The sequence below is a fragment of the Chlamydomonas reinhardtii genome, chromosome 7 (genome assembly GCF_000002595.2).
Source record: "Chlamydomonas reinhardtii strain CC-503 cw92 mt+ chromosome 7, whole genome shotgun sequence".
NCBI classification, from domain to species: domain Eukaryota; kingdom Viridiplantae; phylum Chlorophyta; class Chlorophyceae; order Chlamydomonadales; family Chlamydomonadaceae; genus Chlamydomonas; species Chlamydomonas reinhardtii.
In genome coordinates, this window is record NC_057010.1 from 5,311,193 (window position 1) to 5,328,929 (window position 17,737).

Genomic DNA, 17,737 nt, shown 5'->3' on the forward strand with positions numbered 1-17,737 from the left:
GGTGCCCGGCGCATGGTAGCCCTGTGCAACGCCAGAACAGAGCAAAGCATGTCAGCGGCCGTCGCGGTTCCGGTGTTTGGCCACTGTTGGGAGTCCTGAGCTCGCCAAACGTGCGATATTTGTCATGACATAATAAAATGCTTGTCCTGCTGCGTTTCAAGCGCCCCAGGCTTTGGAATTCTTGCTTACCTGGCGGCGCCAGCGTTGCCCGCGCCGCTGACAGCCAGGAATTGCCGGAACAGGTGCGAGTTCACGTCGTAAATCATGGCTACCGGTGGCTGCACGAGGGTCGAGGTCAGAAAAATGCAGAAGTTGGGCGCGGGAACGCGGCGTGTGGTGCGGTTTGCTTGAACGTGAGAACGTGTAAGCTGCAAAGCTATAATGTAGGCAGGTATGATGAAAACGCATTTGCCAGTCGCAGGGCGCACGGTAATCAGCGGGAAACAATCACAATTGTGTTCATGCTACCCGCACGCACGAACCACCCCCCAGTACAATTTCCAACCCAGTCCCGCCGGCTCCATCCGTCGACGCCAACAAACGCAAACGGAAGTCTGAGGTCTGCCGTAATCCACACTCTGCTCTCCCTTGTCCACCGTGTCGCATGCCGCTCCACCACTTCACGCTCCGGTTCACATTCACCATCCTCGCAGGAGTCTTAGCACACGTTGCGGGCATTCCTGTACCCATACTAGGGTATGCGAACGCAATGTCCTAACACTGTCACAGTCAAAAAGTGTTATATCGTGTTGTACAATCTGTGCATACTCGTACAACTCAGCCGCCACCGCCGTGCATCAGGCGGTGGCAGGTCCTCAGCTCAATCCACACACCGTTCTCGGTACAAAACCGCACAAAGTGCTGCGTAACAGAATTCTTCCAATCGTGTCCGACCACGACCACACCGGTATACTTACAGCGCTCTCCGCACGCACCCCGCGTGTGCCGGCGCCACATACCGCCTCAGCGTCCCTCACCCTGCCTCACCCTGCCTCACCCAGTCCCGACGCCTCACAGCTCCTCCCTGCCCCCCGCTGGCAGGAGCCCCGCCCGTGCCGCCGCCGCCGCCAGTTGCTGCATGGCCCCCACCACCTCCTGCAGCCCGCGCTCGTCGATGCGGCAGCTCTCCAGTGCCGCCCAGAAGAGCTCCGCACTGGCCAGCACCATGGCCAGCGTCACCACCGTCTGGATGGGAAGTGGCACGAGGCAAGGGGGCAGAGAGCAGCGAAATCATGTGGACAGGGCAAGGCAAGGAGGCGCGGTGGCAGAGCTGTGTCTATTGGCACTGGTGCCTAGCAAATGTAGGCGCAATAGCAGGTTTTGGCCACACGACACAAAGGACACTTACCTAACAATTGCCTAGCACACATCGTGCCAGCGCGTGCCACCATCCACAGAACCCCCTTGCCTGCCCCGCATCATCCCATGCGCACGGGTGTGCCCCCGCACGCACCTGCAGCAGCCGGCCCGGCGTGCTTTCCCGGAAGGCCTTGGGCATCAGCACCGCTGTGGCTGTGTCCTGCACCAGGATCATCAGCGGCTGCACCAGGAAGAAGCCCAGCATGCGGTAGCTGCCCTCCAGCTGCCCGCCGCACATGAACCTGCCAGATACATGCACACAAATACGGTACACATTGAGAACAAGGAAGCGGCACTGGTCACTGGCCGTGCATAGCAAGGGTTGGTCGCCGTTCGTTCCTGAAGCACGGCATCGACCGGGCCTTGACCTGGGGCTGGCCGCTCTCTTAACCTTACGCGCACGCTTTCTTTCTCTGCACCCTCCACCTCCCTCCTTCAGCCAGTTCCACCCCACTCACGCAATGCAGATCTCGTGCATGACGCCGCTGATGAAGAAAGACACGCCCATCGCTGCCAGCATCACAGGCATGGGTGTGCGAGGCCGGCCGCTAGCACCCGAGCTGTTGCTGTTGCTGCTGCTGCCGGCATGGCCAGGCGCCGGCGCCGCGGCCTTTGGCCCCGCGCGAACAGCGACGCCGGCGCCAGCAGCGGCGCCATTGTGCGCCGCCTTGCCCTCGCCGCTGCCGGTTCCGATGCCGTTGCCGTTGGCTGGCGTGTCCGCTCCGGCAACGGGCCTAGCGGGTGCAGGCACTGTGGGTGCCGGCGCTGGTGCTATCGCTGCTGGCGCTACCCACTTGCCCTGGGCAGAGCACGACATGCATGCAAACGGTGAAATGGTGCACTGACCCTCAGCGCACATTCCGGGCAAGCATTGGCGAACGGGCAACGCACGTAGCGTGGCCTGTTGACGGACCAGGACAACCAGCTCCGCCCAGTCTACTCTTGGCGGTACACCAATCCGCCCCGGCCCACACACTTTACTGGCCACACGGCACGCAACGCACGTCGACCGCGCATGCCGCCGCCACACGTCTGCATTGCACCCAAGCCATGTAGCCTTCAACTTAGCTTCAATTCCCCACAACGCCCTTCCCCCGTCCCTCGAGCCCACCCCCACCTGCACGATGGGCTTGTACACGGTCTCCAACAGCGTGGCCGACACGATCTGGTTGTAGCGGCGGCCCCAGAACTCGCGCACGCTGGTGGCGGCGTAGGGCCCGTCCATGGCCGGCTGTAGCGCCAGGCCACCGCCGCGCTGCCCCGCCCCCAGCAGCGCCCCGCTCAACGGCATGGCGGCGTCCAGGCACAGCGACACGAACATCCACATGTACACCGCTGCAGCGTGGGCCCGCAGAAGAGAAAGACTAGTGAGATGAGAAAAGTGAGAGTGGGTGGAGGCTTTGGAGGGAACTTGAGAGGAGAGTGGAGGTGGTTCGACTCGCCGGATAAATGATGGACGACATGAGTCATCACTGAAAGCTATCCGGCTATTTGCGTTCCGCGCTTCTCGATTGATTTGGAAATGGTATGTTGTGAGTCAGCACGCACCGTAGCACACGTGCCGCGCTACGGGCGGCACGCCCTGTGGCGCCAGCAGCACCACATTCAGACCCAGCCACACGCCCAGCTTCAGCAGCACCCCTAGAGCCGCCACGCCACTGCTGCTGCTCGCCGGGGCGCGGCCGCCTGTGTATGAGCGGGTGGGGTGCGGGTGGGCGCGACACTTGTGGGACGTGGCAAGTCTGGCAACACCATCCAGGGTTGGCAACAGTGCAGCACTCGGGCAGCCTTGCGCACTGCCAGTCCTGCCCATCGGACCTGCATGCGCAAAGCCAGCCTTCCCAACAAAGCACCCCTCCCCACATGCCCCACCCCTCTCGCCCTATCATACCCTCCACGCTCCCTACTGCTCCTTTAACTTGCAACACAAACTTCAACATTGAATGTTGAAAACAACTTTCCACCTCCTTTCTGCACAACTTACTCTTGGCCGGGAAGAAGGGCAGCACCAGCAGCGCCGCCCACACCAGCACGCTGGCCTGCACGTCCGGGTGCGCCAGCGCGCCGCGGTTGCCGGTGTAGGCCAGCAGTTTGAAGTTGGCGACCCACATGACCGTCAGACCCACACAGCCAGACAGCACCATGCTCTGCAGGGGGCAAAAAGCGTTTGGGAGAATGGGACAAGTGGTGCGGGAGGCGAGCAGGGAGGTCGCGCAGGGAGACTCGTGGATGGGTGGCAGCGCCGCAGCGGCAACCCGTCTGTGCCGCCTGGGCCGCTGAGAGCCGCCCTGCAGGCTTAGTCAATCGCTGATGCAGCGTCTACATGCAAAGCCGGGCTGCTTCACTGCGTCCTCCAGGCTTCCCTTGCCGTAGCATCCACGTGTGCACGGGTAAGCTTGCGGGCGGCACGAACGGACACCCGCCTTGCAGCGGGCTTGTTCAGCTGGTCCCATTCTCTTTCCGAAGGCTTGAGCATCCATCTGATTCCACTCACCTCTTGAACCAGCATAGGACTCAGTCCGAAGACCACAAAGGCCGGAATTGCTGAGAGAAACCGCGGCCATCCAGGCCTTTGAGGCTTTACCGCTAACGCACTATATATTACAGCTCCAAGAACTGCTAGCTCCAGCAAGAGCAGCTTCACAAAGAAAGGCGGGAACTCCATCATGCTGCGTCACGCTCGGAGTCAGCACAGTTTTAAAACACACAGCACTTCGAAGAAAGTAAGTGTTTTGTGTAGTACTCCTCTAGAATATGCAGGCGCTGGAGGCGCGGCGCGATTGTGACGCGGCGAAGACGGTTGGTGCCCACCGGTCACCGCTGATGTCACGGCAAGCCGGGCCATCGACATCCCGAGCTGGCGCTTGTGCCACGGTCAAGACTGCCGCTGCCGGTTGCGAGGGGTGCACACCACAAGCCACCAAGGCCGCCACACCGTGCCCTTGCGTGCGCCTGGGGCGGTGCGGACTTTCCCCTGCCGTTCCCTGCCGTTCCCTGCCTCGCTTTCCGCGGGCAGCTGGGGCGTGCTCTGCGCCGATGAGACGTTTCAGCGAATCTACATGGCAGCCGTTTGTGGCTGGGGCCGCACATTAAGGAAACTGGGCGTGCCCAACTGGCGCGCCTCTCCCGCTTCAGCACGGACACACCTGCGGCCCTCCCAGCTCACGCCAAAAGCCACCATGCCAAACCGTGACCTAGCAGCTCCGCGGGCCGTTCCTAGTCTTTCCCCTGCATTTCTCCTGCCTTTCCCCTTAAGTTCCCCGCGTCGCCCTCGCTATGTGCTGGCGGGACGCAGGGCGTGTCAGACTGCTGTTGCAGAAACGGGCCGCAGGACGCCCTTGCACTCCAATCGATCACTCAGCCCCCGCTACCGCCGCCGCTGACCCCGCCACCCGGCTCCAGGCACAGATGACGCCTTGAGTGCGCCAGTGAGCATCACGATTGTCGGATTGTGTGCTGGGTCAGGAGTGGCCCGAGGCCAAAACTCGAGCCAGTATCGTGCCGGCGTGCACCTTACCAAGGGGGTGAGTAGCGGCGTGGCTAATCGCGGCAGGCAATAGACGTGCTGGCTGGGCTATTCGCCTGCTCAGGCGCGGACACTGCGACACAATTACAGCAGCTGACAAGCATAAAGACAGGCTGCAGCCTGCAGGCCGCAGGCAGCCTGCGGTACAATGGCGCCCAAGGTCTGATTACATGTAGCAGATGGGGGCCTGCAGAAACGCAAGACGCATCGCTGCTCGGAAGTATCCCTAAGGCCTTGCATGGCCCTGAGACTATGAGCACCGCACATAGCATTTGTTACATGTCCGCGGTGCCTAGTGACCGTGTCTTTTGGCGGACTTTGGAAAAGAATACAATGATGCAAGTGTCTCGTACGGCAGGCCAGACATGCCATGAAATATTCACAAACAAAAGACAACCGGTGCAGGCGGCTGCATATGGTCACACGGTCTTTGCCCGCGGGAGGGTTTGCAGCAAAGTCGGGGTTGGGCCCTGATAGCATGTGATGGCTCGGCGTCTTCGGGAGCTGGGACTGTCCCCTCTGTAACATCCGCATCCATATGGCAACCACACCACTCTCTCGAAGCCCCAGACTCTCACACGCAGGGGTGCTCACACGCTCAGCGCGTCTTACACGACTCAATAGCAACTGAGCAACAGCTGATTGTTATCACCCTATTAACACCCGTCTCTTGATGGTGTGTCACCTTCGGCAATGGCCGACAGCACAGATATCTACCACAGGGCTCTCTCACTCTCATCTCAGTATGGCCGCATCGCGCATTACCGCATACACAGGCATGAATTTATCGTATGGACATGCAATGTACGCAAAAGCAGATGGCTAACAGTCGCAGCGTCAATTCCCGCAGAAGCAGCGGTGCATCTGTGACAGACGTAACACCGCAGGGCCCCAAAGCCACTGCGGGCACCGCGCTTGATTCCTGTCGTCGACGGGTCGCACCCCCCTTCCTCCCCGTCTCTCATATGTGCAGCTCCCTCCGTGCTTGCTCTCTCACCCATATTGACCAGTGCCGCTCACAAAAGTTGGCTCTTTGCGCTATGAAAGATCCCGCATTCACAGCTTCCGTAAGCAGGAACAGCCCATCAGCCAGCGTCAGCTAGCACGAGCCAACGCAGCCCCGATGACTCCATTAGTGTTAGCAGACTGAGCGCGCCTAGAACCAGTTGACGGCAGAGAACAGGTCGGCCCAGGCCTTGGCGGGCGCGTCTTTCTCCGCAATAACCTCCACCACCTTGTTGGCGGCGGCCGGCTCCGTCAGCGCCGCAACACACACCTCCGCCACCTGCGAATACACACGCACACACACACACACACACACACACACACACACACAGGTAGGCCGTGTAAGGGAGGGTCCGTGTCAGTCTGTGGATGATGTAGCAGGCAGCACCTACTCATGGCACGCAAGGACCTCATGCAACACAAGCTCACCGCTAGGAGGCGCACCCGCCCCTGCCGCAACGCATACACGCGAACGAGCACACGCACCTGCGTGCGCAGGATGGATCCGGACTTGCGCGGCGGGAAGCCGTAGGTGCCGGGCGCCGCCATTACCACGTTGCCGGCACTCTCGCCGTCGCCCAGCTTGGACTTGAGGCCGCCGGGGCGCACGATGGTGTAGGTGAGGCCGGAGCGCTGCAGCTCCTCCTCCGCGCGCTTCTTCCAGAACAGCACGCCCCTGATTGGCGAAGAGGAGGTGGGCGTGAGGGTACTCAGTGAGGGAAGGTAGCAGCATGGTGGTGTAAGTGTTTGGCACGTCTGTGCGCGGGCATGCTCAGGGTGTGTGTGAGGTTGTGTGCGCTTCTTGCCTAAAGCCTGAATGCAAGACTAACTCCCGGACTTCCCATGTAGCCACGCTCAGCTTAGTAAGCGCCCCTGCTTCCCACTGCCGTTCCTCCTCCGCCTCCTCATTCCTGCAAGTGGCCTACCAGAACAGGTTGAGCGGGTTGATGAGCTCATCGGCGCCAATGCTGGTCACCAGCACAAAATGCTTCACTCCCGCCTGCTTGGCGGCCGCAATCAGGTTCAGCGTGCCCTGCGGAGGTGGGAAGAGTGGGGACGGGGACACAGCGTGGTATCAGGACCATGTGACACTCAGGCTTCGTGCCGGACTGGCGCGCCCTCACCGCATTCCCGCACTTCGACACAGTCTGCCTACACACTGCGCAACCACCTATCCCGCCCCGTGGCGATTGCCGCCAGTACGGGTCCTCCCACTGCCGACCTCAGCCCAGCGGGCCCTCGCACCACACCACCTCAGCCCCCCCCCCGTAACTAGAGGCTGACTAACCGGCCCGGCACCTGGCCCATCCACTCCCCCCGGCCGCGGCCGGCCCCCCTGGGGCAAAGCACAGGCCACGCTCTCCGCCTCGCTCTTTTGCATTGGGTTCGGTTATGTTTGGACTGGCATCTATACCCCTATGCTGCTCCGCGCCCTTCACTTTGCCCACCTGGCCGCCCCCCGCCCCCTCCCATGCTGTTCCGCGCCTTCCACCCCGCCGCCCACCTGGAAGTCCACGTTGAAGGGCCCCAGCGGGTCGCGCGGGTCGCTGGCGCCCGTGCAGCACACCACCGCGGCGCAGCCGTCCAGCGCCGGCGGCAGGCTGGCGTACTGGAACACGTCCCCGCGCACCACCTGAGAGGCGTGTGGAGAGTCAGGGAGAGAGGGAGGGAGATGGCTGTGAAGCACAGGTTGAGGGAGGTTGACGGAAGGTGGTGAAAGAGCGGGATGCACGGAATGGCTCCGACCTTGGCTGGCTCCCTCCGTCCCGCCATTACTGCCCCACGCCGCTTCCGAACTCCGTACCCAGCCACCGTGTCGCTATCCGCCGCGCGACTTCACAACACCTACTGCACACATGCCCGGCCCTGAGCCAACCCCCCCCCCCCGACGTCGGCACAACATACTTGTGAGTTGATCGCTCCATTCTCCACATGGGCGGCCAACCCACCCACCCACCCACCTACTCACACCCCACCCCACACACACACCTCAGTGGTGGAGCCCACGCCCGCCAGCAGGCCGCTGCCGCTGGTGGCCTTGGACACGTCCCGCACCAGCGCCCGCACCGGCACGCCGCGGGAGGACAGCACGTCCACCACGCGCCTGTCACGAGGGTGGGCGCGAGGGCGTGCATTGCAACAGCAGCCGCGGCGGGGTCAGTGGAGAGGCACTATGCTTGGCCGTGTCAGGGCGCGTGTGCCTTCCTCCGCATGCCGTGGCACGTGTCCAGCGCTGCAGAGTGCTCGCCAAGCCGCCGCTGCCGGCTGTGTTTCCACCACCTCCTCTCGAACAAATAGTTTCATGACCCGTGCTCGGTGCTCGGTGACCCCTCCGCCAACCCCTTAGCTCCACGCCTAACGTAGCGCCCCGCACCTCCCCGCTACCCTGTCCATCACTGTGCTAACAAGTCCTAGCATGTCCCGGCTGCCGTTCCTGTCTCGGCCCGCCGGCATCAAACAGCAGGCGCAGTAGGACTCACTTGCCGCAGCCGCCGCTGGCACCCGCCACCAGGATCTTGCCGTCCTCGCCCAAGTCAGTCAGCGTGGCGGCCACCCGCACCACCCGCACGCGGTTGCTGCGGGGAGCCACAGCTGCGTGGGGGATAGGGGGGGTCGGAGGGAAGCGGCATGGAGGGCAATGGGGATGGGAGGGAAAGGAGGGCAGGATTCCTGGAGGACTGGGGCAGTGTCTGTGGGTGTGAAGGTGGGTGTGTAGAGGCCCAGGTGGATGCGCGGAACGTGAGAAGAAAGCAAGAGGGGTGCCCGGCTGCGTTTCCTGCCAGCTGGGGAACGCTATGCGCTGGCGTCAAGGCGTGTCGGGCTGGGAGCCGCACACGCAGCGACTGGCACCAAGACACCCGTAGCAGGAAACGCTCACCTCGCGGCCGGGCTCCAGGCGCGAAAGACGCTTTGGGTGCGCGAGAAAGCATCATGATCGAGTGTAAGGCCCTTGGTGGTCCCGGCCCGAAATTGAAATGCTGAGGGTGTTGATTGATGTTCAAAGGGTGGCGCTCGGGGGACACTCAGCCGGTATTATGTCAAGTTTAGCAAAAGAGAAGCAGTGTGCAGCGAGGCAGGTTTTAAAGGCTGGCAATGGGCGGGCGCCGGTAGCGGTGCACTACTTCCTTGCATGGGCTACGGGCTCGCCGCAGTGCCGAGACAAACCACCGCGTTCCCTCTTTCCATACTCACTCGTCCATCACCATCATCTTCACATTGCAAGCTTCAAAACAGCTCGTAGCACCACCAAGCAGCAACACCAGTCCACCGAAGACTTAACACAATCGCCTAAAAGTCCCGACTCCCAACCCTCATCGTTGAAAGCTCTCCGCTTGTATCAGAAGCTTTCTGTTTAACACACCTACAAGGCACTGCAATTAGCAGTCGCACTTCGAGGCCTTTCGCGAAGTCGTTCCTCAAGAATGCAGAAGTCTTTCCCTTGCCTGGGCGAGTCCAGCAAGCGGTCTGCTATGCCCCAGCTGTCTAAGTCAATCGCACTTGTAGTCCTGGCGATTGCGTCAGTCGCTTGGTGAGCTTGGGGACGCGCGAGGAAAAAGCCCGTTGTGCGCAACCGGCATTTGGGGTCAGGTTTCGCGACAACGCACCTCGCTTGCCGCTTTGTGCGCAACTCTATAAATGTGTGTTATCATGTGGCACTGACGCTCTGGCCTATCGCTCGCCTTGCTCCCGCAGCCTCCAAGGTCTCCGATGGCTCTCGCAAGGCTACGCGAGCGCGGATGCCACCATCCAGGTGAGCACAGTCTCGAATGCGCTACATTCATACTTGGGATGCATAGGAGCTCGCTTGCAGCTTGGACCCACAAACCGCGTTCCACGTACCCAACTCAGTCCTCGGCCCTCTCCTCGCTCCCTCTGCAGGCCTCCGCCTCTAACGCGGTCTACACGCCCGCCGAGGCTCAGTTCCTGGGTCGCAACTACCGCCAGCGCCTGCTGAACGCCCAGCTGCGCGACAAGGACCTGGAGGTCAAGTACCTCCGCGCGCAGCTTGAGTCGGCGATTGAGGCCAGCAAGATCAAGGACGATTCCATTCGCACCGCGGAGCAGGTCATCTCGGAGCTGCGTGAGCGCGAGGAGACTGCCAAGATTGGCCGCAGCAAGGCCCAGCTCGCACTAGCAGCCAAGGCGTCGGCGCTGCAGACGTGCCAGTATCAGACGGAGACCCTCCTGGCCGAGGTGACGATGTGCGGCAAGGCCCTGCGCCGCTTGTAAAGCAGCAGCAGCGCAGCTGCAAAGGACTGTCGCCGCTCTGCAGTTTGGCGGCGGCGGCGGTTCTTAGCTTATAATAAAGGCGTTGTTAGCAGCAGTGGCAGCAGCGGCCCGCGGTGGCGCTTGGCGGCGGGGCGCGCGCCCCGCCGCCTGAAGCCTCAGGGCGAAGCGCGCCCACTCTGGCAGATGGCAGATTGCGTTGCAGCAGCGACGGAATCAACGAGCTAGGGCGATAATGGATGCAACGTGACTTTGACCGCAGGCTGTGATTGGCAGCGGTCTCGGGATGCTAGTGGCTGGCGCGATGACGGGCAGGCAGGAACGAAGTGCTCGTGACAGCCGCCCTGCGTGCCTGGTTTTACACACAGCCCCAGCGACCGCGCGCCCTTGTGACGCATATGACGAATGCTTTGTGTGACACGATGCGGCGGCGGCCTTTCAGAGCTGCCGCCCCGTGCGCACAGGCGCCGCTGACTCTGAAGCGTGTGTGCGGTGTGTTGTGTTTAGGCTGTGCTGGCAAGAACTTGAGGGGGCAGTGCTTGGGCACCGCCCGCGGCCGTGTAGGTCGTGCAGCGCCGTGTGTCTGGGTTTGCTGGGCGGTGTGTGTGCTGATGGCAAGTTAGGGCCGTCTCCTCTACCCACCTCGAGCAAAGGCCCAGCAGGAGCGCGTATATTCTTCGATGAGTGACAGGGCTGCTGAAGAGTAGCTGGGGCTGCAATTGGAGCACCCCACGGGCTAGGGGGGCATGGATTGATTGGTAGCCATGCCCTCCCGGTCAGGTTAGGCAATGATCTTTCTTGCAATGGATCGTGGACAAACTCAACCCCCCTGATTTAGATGATTGATTCTATCGGCTCGTGTTAGCATACGGTAGGACGTTCGGTGGTGAGCGTAGCATACGATTAAACGGCTGGTGACGTGATGTAGCTTTAGGCGTTGACACGCAACCATAGACTCCTAAGCGGATCTTACTAACTAAGTGCTGCGAGTAAGACCGAGAGTGCAAAGCTCTTTGAATGGATTCAGTAGACGCCAACTCAATCGTTGGATAGGTTTCAGGTGGTTGATGACGGTGTGAGACGCACGCAATTCAGGTTGCGTCCGCGGACACACAGTCCGCATACGGACGCCTCTACGTGCACTGTATGGCTCCCGGCATGTTGCGACGGCTCGCAACCGCCCCATGACACTGGAAAGGAAGGAACCCGAGGACCACAGGTGGAAGCACCAACCCCAGGGCCTGCGCCCCGTGCCGGAAGTTGTAACGGTTCTTGATGCAATCATCTACTTGCCACGCGCGCCTTTCTCCTGCTGGGTTCCTGGGCTGCCTCTCTAATCTGGGCTATGAGGAGGGCTAGGCCTTTGTGTCACTGAAACAGCCATTGCGTCCAGTTGGCCAGCGTCAAAGTCGCACAACGGTCTGAGGACGGTGTCAATTTGCACGTAAACAAAGCGGGTGTTGGACCTGTGCGGTCACGCCCGAAAGCCAGTCTCAGACTCTCAGCCGATCTCAGCAAGCCCGCCTTGACGGATGCTCAGTAAGTAGATTACAGTGCCCGTCAGTCCTGTATCACACGCGGGTTGCAGTCCTGGCGACCCGCCAGTTTCAGCCCATCTTGCTGTGTCACGTCGTTCATCGTGTCAAGGCCTCGCCACGTCTCATACCACCCAAGCGCCCACGCGCTATGTGCGTATGATCGGGTCGCGAAGTCCGCCATGACAATGTACGGCCGCACGCGCTAGCAGCCCTCATCCCCCGAGCACCAGAACCCAGCACGGCACAACCTGTGTCCACATCCATGCAGTCACCGCGATGTACCGTAATGCAAAACTCCCACCTTCGTCATCGCCTCCGTCAGTCTTCCTAAGTATACCTATGTGTCCACATATCGGCACTTATGTTGTTTAGGCATGTAGCCCCTGATGGCGCAAACAACCCCTTCTCCCCCACACACACGAAGTGTCGACCCTTTCCCCAGGCGCTTTTCCCAAACACAGCAGAAGCCACCACTCGGCCTACATCGCCGCCGCCTGCGCCGCCGCCTCCTGGCCCCACGCCGCCAGCTCCACCGCGGCACCGCCCACACGCTCCAGTCGCGCCATGAGCGCCTCAATGAGTGCCACGTCATCCGCCTGCACGCTCACGCAGCTCCGCGCAGCTCCGCCGCCGCCGCCACCGCCAGCACAACCAGCGCCGGCGCTAGGCACCGCGCCCGGTGCCTCCTCCATTGCAGTGCTTCCAGTGGCGGCGGGAAGGGCGGCCCGAGACAGAGAGGCCGCCAACAGGTGTGTGCTGGAGGGCCGTCGGGAGCCGGGCGTAGAGGCCGCCACGGCGGCAAGTGCTACTGCCGCCGTCATGGCCGCTACAGCCGCCACAGCGCATGAGGACTGCTGCATTGCGATGGCATTCGCCGCCGCCGAAGGCACGCGCGAGCGCAACGCCGCCGCCACCCCACCACCACCGACGCCACCATCACCACCTGCCGTCGTGTACGCGACCGCCCCGGCGGTGGCTGTGGCAGCTGCAGCCATGGCCGCTGTCTTCACCATCCCCATGATCTCTGCGGCGGCGCCGCCGCCGAAGGCGCCGCTGACCGCCGCCGCCGTCACAGAGCTGCCCGGCGGGCTGGCGCCGCCGGAGGCGCCTGACGCCACCGTTGGCAGCGACGGCGCCGGCCGAGGGTCATCCAACAGTGCCCGCCACCTCTCGCCGATGTCCAGCACCACCACAGACTGCGGCAGCGCGCCCGCGAAAGGGTCGGGCATGCCGACGGAGCGTTGCGGCGTACGCAGGGCGGCTGCGCCGCCGCCGCCGCCGCCGCCGCTCGCGTCAAGGTCGGCTTGCGGCGGCGCCGCCACAGTGCCTGGCGGCATGAGGACAGAGGTGAGGGAGGACAGAACGGCCGTGCGCCTGGCGACGGCGAGGGAGGCGATAGAGGCGGCTGGTGAGGTGCGGACCAGGACCAGCGAGCCGGGCTCGCCGGCTGCGGTGGCGGTGGATCCGCTGGTTGTGGAGGCGACGGCGCTGTTGGTCGTGGTGGTGGCGGTGACCGTGGCTGGCGGATTGGGGATGGGAGTGGGAGTGGGAGTGGTGGCAAGGCCCGACCGCGGCATGCCCACACCGTCAAAGCGCGGGATGCGGCTGCCAGCAGCTCCCCCGCCTGGCGCCGGCGATTGGGGTGCCGCGTTCAGGCAGGTGGCAGTGGCGGCGCCGCTGTTGGTTACCTCGGTGACAGCAGCGGTGCGGGTAGCGCCGCTGCTGTTGGAAGTGGTAGTGGTGGTGGTCGTGGTGGTAGCGGTGGTGGGAACGCCAGACGCGCAACCGTCTTTGGCACGGGGGTTGGCACGAGGCGGCGCAACGGGAATGCGCGAGCCACCCTTGGGCTTTGGCGAGCCCAGCGCACCTCCGGACCCCAGGTCACCACGGTCCGCTTGCACCATCGTGCCTCCCGATGCCGGACCGACAACCGGACTGACACCGCTGCTGCTGTTACCCGCGCTGCTACTGCCATTCCCACCGCCACCGCCACCGCCTCCGCCGCATACAACAGCAGCGGCCGCGGCCTCCGCCTCCGCCGCAAGCATGCCCTCGTCCCCCGTATCCTCATCCGCCTCGGCCTCCAAGGCGCCGCTGGGCGGCGCCGGCGGCAGTAGCACCACCGCCTCCGAGCCGGCAGTAGCACCACCCGCACCCATGCCCGCGCCACCGTCAGCAGCCGCGCTGCCGGCGGCGCTGCCGGCGGCGCCACTGGCGGAGCCGCTGCCCGCGCGCAGGCGCTGCAGGTGCGGCGGCAGCTGGTGTGTGTGCAGGTGCATGAAGGAGCCAGCCAGGCTGAGGCTGCAGGACTCCTCCAGGTCTCCCAGCAGGAAGCGACCCAGGTCACCCGACTCTGACTCCGAGCTCGAGGAGGCAGACGAGGAGGCAGCGCCGGCAGCAACAGCAGCGGCAGTGCTCATGGTTTGCTTGTCGTTGTCACTGCCACCGCCGCCACCTGTCATGAGTTCCAGGCTAGGCAGCTGCGACAGCTTCGGCGTCACGACTGGCGCTGCGGTGGGCGCCGCCGCCGCTGCCGCCTGTAGCTCGGGCTCGGGGTGGCGTGATGGATGCTCGGCTTGCTGCGCCGCCACTGACGGCACACAGGCTGTGGTCGTGGGCGAGACAGCGGTGGCAGCGGCGGCGACGGCATCTGGAGCGGCGGCGGTTGGCGCTTGCTTGAGCGCGCCGGCATCCGCGCTGCCGTCCTGGCCATCATCAATGCCACCGTCCAGGACCGCAACCGCGATGTCCGAAGTCGAGGACTTGACGCAGCAGTCACTGCCGCCTCCGCCGCCTGCGCCGCCGCTGCTGCTGCTATCGCTGCCGCTGTCACCACTGCCCGCACGGTGACCCTCATCCACGGAGGCACCCGCACTAGTGGCAGCAGCAGCCCCGTCGCCGGCCGCGGCCGCGACCGCCTCCATTTTTACCTCTGCAGTTGCCATCACCGCCGACGTCGGCGCTTCCACTTGTGCCGGTGCCGCCGCTGCCGCCGCCGCCGCAAGCGTCGGAGTCAGCGGCATTGCCGGCGGTGGAATTACCGCAGCCGCCACCGCCGCCGTCTCCGGCGCACCGCCGGCGGAGGAGCGGGCGGAGGAGGGCCCTGCAGGCGAGGCGCAGGCGGAGGTGGCGGCGGGGCTGTCGGCGGCGCGGACGGCGGCGCGCCAGGGGCCTGCGGGCTTGTAGCCCTGGGCGGCGCGGGACACGGCTCCAGGGCTGCCCGGGTAGGCGGCGAGGGGGTTGTAGGCGGGGGAGGAGGGCGAGCCCGGGTGGCGCTGGGAGTAGGGCGCCAGGCCGCGACCGATGCGCGGCGCTGGGTGCGGTTGCGGCTGCGGCTGCGGCTGGTTCTGGGGCTGGGGCTGGGGCTGTGAGTCCAGTGCAGGCGTTGCGGGTGCCGGTGCCGACGATGACGGCAGCGGAGCCGTGGCCGCCTCAGCTGTCGTGTCGGTAGCGACGCCGGGCTCGCCGATGGCCGTCACCTGCGGCAGCACCTCCCCCTCCTTCATTTCCTCCTCTGCCTTCATTTCCTCCCCCTCCTTCATTTCCTCCCCCTCCTTCATTTCCTCCTCTGTCTTCTCGTCCTTCTCGTCCTTCTCTTTCTCCTCAGCCGCGACGGACGTCACAGCGTCCTTGGCCTCTGAGCCTGCCGCCGTCACCGCCGCCGAAGTTGCGGTACCCTGCTCGAGTGCCGCTGCCGCAGCATCAGTTGGTGTGGCGCCAGTAGCAACGGCAATGGCAGTAGCAGCGGCGGCGGCGGCGCTGGAAGCGATGGCGTCGCCAGGGGCGGCAGCGTCGCCGACCGGGCCTCCCGCTGCTGACTGCTTAATCACCGCCAGCACGAGGGCCGCCGCCGCCGTTGCCGTCACAACCGCCGGCGGCCTCCCAGCCAGGCCGCTAGCACTGGCGTCTCCGCTGCTGCTGTTGCCGCTGCTGTTGCTGTTGCTACTGCCGCTGCTACTGCCGTTGCTACCCGCCGGCGCGTTTGGCAGCAGCAAGAGGACGCCTGCGTCGGTCATGACCGCCGCAGCCGGCCTCGCGCCTGCCTCCACACCCTCCCTCTCTGCCACCTGCCCAACACTTGTTCCACTGCCAGGGGCGTCGCCACTGCCCACATCCACTTGCCGGTGCTGGCCGTCCTGCCCGGGCGCGTGGCGCGCGTCACTGCTCCTGGTGCCAGACTGCCGCGCTCTGCCCGCCGCCGCCGCCGCCGCCGCCCCCGCCGGCAGCGCCGCCGGCGGCGGCACGCCCGCCGCTCCGCGACGGGCGCTTAGGCCCTGTGAGCGCAGCGGCAGGCAGGGTACGGCACCGGCGTTGGAGCCATTCGCCCTTGCTGGAAACAGCCCAGTGTAGCGCTGCACGTGGGTGCGAGGGTGCCGCAGCGGAAGCAGATGGCCATACCTGCCGAGGCCCTTGGGGGCGGCGCCGGCGCCGCTGCCACGCTTGCGGCCTGCGCTCGCTGACTCGGCCGCCGCGGCGCCGTCGGCGCCGGCAGCCAGCGCCGCTGCCACAGTCTCCATTGCAGAGGTTGAGTCAGCGCCCATCGGTGCGGGTGAGCGCTTCAGGTCGAGGGCACCTGCCTCCGCCACTGCTGCGCCAGTGCCGGCCTCCGCTGTTGCAGCGGTAGCCGCTGCCGCCGCCGCCGCCGCCGCCACCGCCGCCGCCGCATCGCGCCGCCGCTGCTCCTCCTGCCGCTGCAGCGCGGCATGCAGCTCCGCAGGAACGCCGCCCCTGGCGCCGTCCTCATCCGTCTTGGCAGCACTGGAGCCAAAGGCGGCTGCGGCTGCGGCGCCGCCGCCGCCGCCGGCGACACGCGACGGCGGCGGCGCCAGATCACGCAGCGTGACCTTTGCCATCGCCGGGCGCAGTGGCAGCGGCGGCAGCGCCAGCGGCCCGCGGCTCACACCCGTCTCGCCGCCGCCGCGTCCGTCGGCCCCCGCGGCGGATGCTGCACGCCGCCTGCCAGCAGATGTCGACGCTCCGGGCCCGCCATTGGCAGCACCGGCGTCCGCCTCGCCGCCGCCGTCAGGCTCAAGCTGGCCCCCCACTCCAGCAGCCAGCTCCTCCTGCTGCCTCTGCTCCTCCTGCTGCTGTTGCCGTTGCTGCTGCTGCTGCTGCAGCGACCGCGCCTTGACCACACGCGTGTAGCCGCCGCCGCCCCCGGGCCCCTCTCCCAGCGGCCGCAGGCCCTGCAGTGCCGCCGGGCTGTAGTGTGCGCCGCCGGCGCCGCTGCCGCCGCGGGCGCCGCGCCGGCGCCGCTGCAGCGGCGGCGGGAACGCCGGCAGCTCCGCAGCGGAGGCGTTGGCCCAACCCAGCAGCTGCCCGAGACCCAGGCGGACAGCGGCTCGCAGCATCGCGATAATTGCTACGTCCTCAGACGCGAGCGAGCGTAGCGAGCTGCTCCGGCTACTGCGGGATTCGTCGACGTCGGCGCCGGTGGCAGCGCTGGCAGAAGTGGAAGTGGAGGAGTCGCCGCGTGTGGCCAGGGCCGCGGTGGTGGCAGCGGATGCGGCGAAGGGGGAGGAGGCAGGGTCGGGCTGCGCTCCGGCCGTGTTGGTGGTGGCGATGGAGGGGGCTCGGGAAGCGGCGCGGGAAAGCATCTCGGGTGAGAAGAGCGGGTTGGCGAATACGCCCCCGGGGCCGAGCGCCGTGAAGGGGCCAGACAGCATCTCTTCAAGCGCCATGGATGCCAGGAGGAACAGTGGGTTGGACAGCATCGCGCCGCTGACCATCGCTTCGGTGCGAGCTCCTGATCCGGCTGAAAGCTCGCCGAGCGTCGTCGCCGAAGCGCACGCGAAGCCCGGCCATCCGCCGGACGGCATGGAGGGCAGCGCGACCTGGTCGGGCAGCAGGCTGCTGAGCGGCGACATCGAGCTCAGCCGGCTGAAGGTCTCAGACTTTGGGTCCTCGCCGGGAGGCTGCGAAACGGCGTCGCTTGTCGCCATTTCGCCAAGCATCCGGTGTCAAGAATTCGTTACTGCTCAATTAGGGCGCAAACGTGGGTTGGACAGGTGATATATGTAGCTATTCATAATTAGAATGTGTAAATACAGCCAATGTTTGCGGTTTAGGTTCGCGTCAGCAC

The 17,737-nt window shown here is 64.8% G+C and overlaps 4 protein-coding genes across 4 annotated transcripts; 1 reads left to right on the forward strand and 3 right to left on the reverse strand.

The window, feature by feature from the left end:
- Positions 1–486: 486 nt before the first annotated feature.
- On the reverse strand, positions 487–4,102 carry CHLRE_07g349650v5 (uncharacterized protein). The gene is made up of 7 exons (XM_043064533.1): positions 3,854–4,102; positions 3,344–3,506; positions 2,908–3,045; positions 2,477–2,694; positions 1,818–2,158; positions 1,454–1,601; positions 487–1,185 (listed from the first exon to the last, which is right to left on the reverse strand). The coding sequence occupies exons 1-7, from the start codon at positions 3,866–3,868 to the stop codon at positions 1,012–1,014; spliced, it is 1,197 nt and encodes a 398-aa protein (XP_042923101.1). The 5' UTR covers positions 3,869–4,102; the 3' UTR covers positions 487–1,011.
- Positions 4,103–5,039: 937 nt separating this feature from the next.
- Positions 5,040–8,932, reverse strand: CHLRE_07g349700v5 (uncharacterized protein). Its single transcript, XM_043064534.1, has 7 exons — positions 8,769–8,932; positions 8,371–8,482; positions 7,880–7,994; positions 7,395–7,523; positions 6,817–6,923; positions 6,377–6,566; positions 5,040–6,170 (listed from the first exon to the last, which is right to left on the reverse strand). Exons 1-7 carry the CDS (start codon positions 8,821–8,823, stop codon positions 6,042–6,044), a joined length of 837 nt encoding a protein of 278 aa, XP_042923102.1. The 5' UTR covers positions 8,824–8,932; the 3' UTR covers positions 5,040–6,041.
- A 160-nt stretch (positions 8,933–9,092) lies between these two features.
- Positions 9,093–11,395, forward strand: CHLRE_07g349750v5 (uncharacterized protein). The gene is made up of 3 exons (XM_001692419.2): positions 9,093–9,419; positions 9,584–9,641; positions 9,770–11,395. Exons 1-3 carry the CDS (start codon positions 9,313–9,315, stop codon positions 10,118–10,120), a joined length of 516 nt encoding a protein of 171 aa, XP_001692471.1. The 5' UTR covers positions 9,093–9,312; the 3' UTR covers positions 10,121–11,395.
- A 258-nt stretch (positions 11,396–11,653) lies between these two features.
- CHLRE_07g349800v5 (uncharacterized protein) lies at positions 11,654–17,722 on the reverse strand. The gene has a single exon (XM_043064535.1). It carries the CDS (start codon positions 17,595–17,597, stop codon positions 12,135–12,137), a length of 5,463 nt encoding a protein of 1,820 aa, XP_042923103.1. The 5' UTR covers positions 17,598–17,722; the 3' UTR covers positions 11,654–12,134.
- Positions 17,723–17,737: the final 15 nt, after the last annotated feature.

Bases quoted from the DNA above. Each gene is read 5' to 3' on its own strand.
- CHLRE_07g349650v5 (XM_043064533.1), bottom strand. The intron at 2,695-2,907 runs GTGCGTGCTGAC...CCCACGCTGCAG, and splicing joins AGCGCGGCACGTGTGCTACG to CGGTGTACATGTGGATGTTC. The intron at 2,159-2,476 runs GTGGGGGTGGGC...TGCTCTGCCCAG, and splicing joins TGTACAAGCCCATCGTGCAG to GGCAAGTGGGTAGCGCCAGC.
- CHLRE_07g349700v5 (XM_043064534.1), bottom strand. From the start codon at position 8,823: ATGATGCTTTCTCGCGCACCCAAAGCGTCTTTCGCGCCTGGAGCCCGG. The intron at 8,483-8,768 runs GTGAGCGTTTCC...TCCCCCACGCAG, and splicing joins GCCTGGAGCCCGGCCGCGAG to CTGTGGCTCCCCGCAGCAAC. The intron at 6,924-7,394 runs GTGGGCGGCGGG...CCACCTCCGCAG, and splicing joins CCTTCAACGTGGACTTCCAG to GGCACGCTGAACCTGATTGC.
- CHLRE_07g349750v5 (XM_001692419.2), top strand. From the start codon at position 9,313: ATGCAGAAGTCTTTCCCTTGCCTGGGCGAGTCCAGCAAGCGGTCTGCT. The intron at 9,420-9,583 runs GTGAGCTTGGGG...TTGCTCCCGCAG, and splicing joins GCGATTGCGTCAGTCGCTTG to CCTCCAAGGTCTCCGATGGC. The intron at 9,642-9,769 runs GTGAGCACAGTC...CTCCCTCTGCAG, and splicing joins GCGCGGATGCCACCATCCAG to GCCTCCGCCTCTAACGCGGT.
- CHLRE_07g349800v5 (XM_043064535.1), bottom strand. From the start codon at position 17,597: ATGGCGACAAGCGACGCCGTTTCGCAGCCTCCCGGCGAGGACCCAAAG.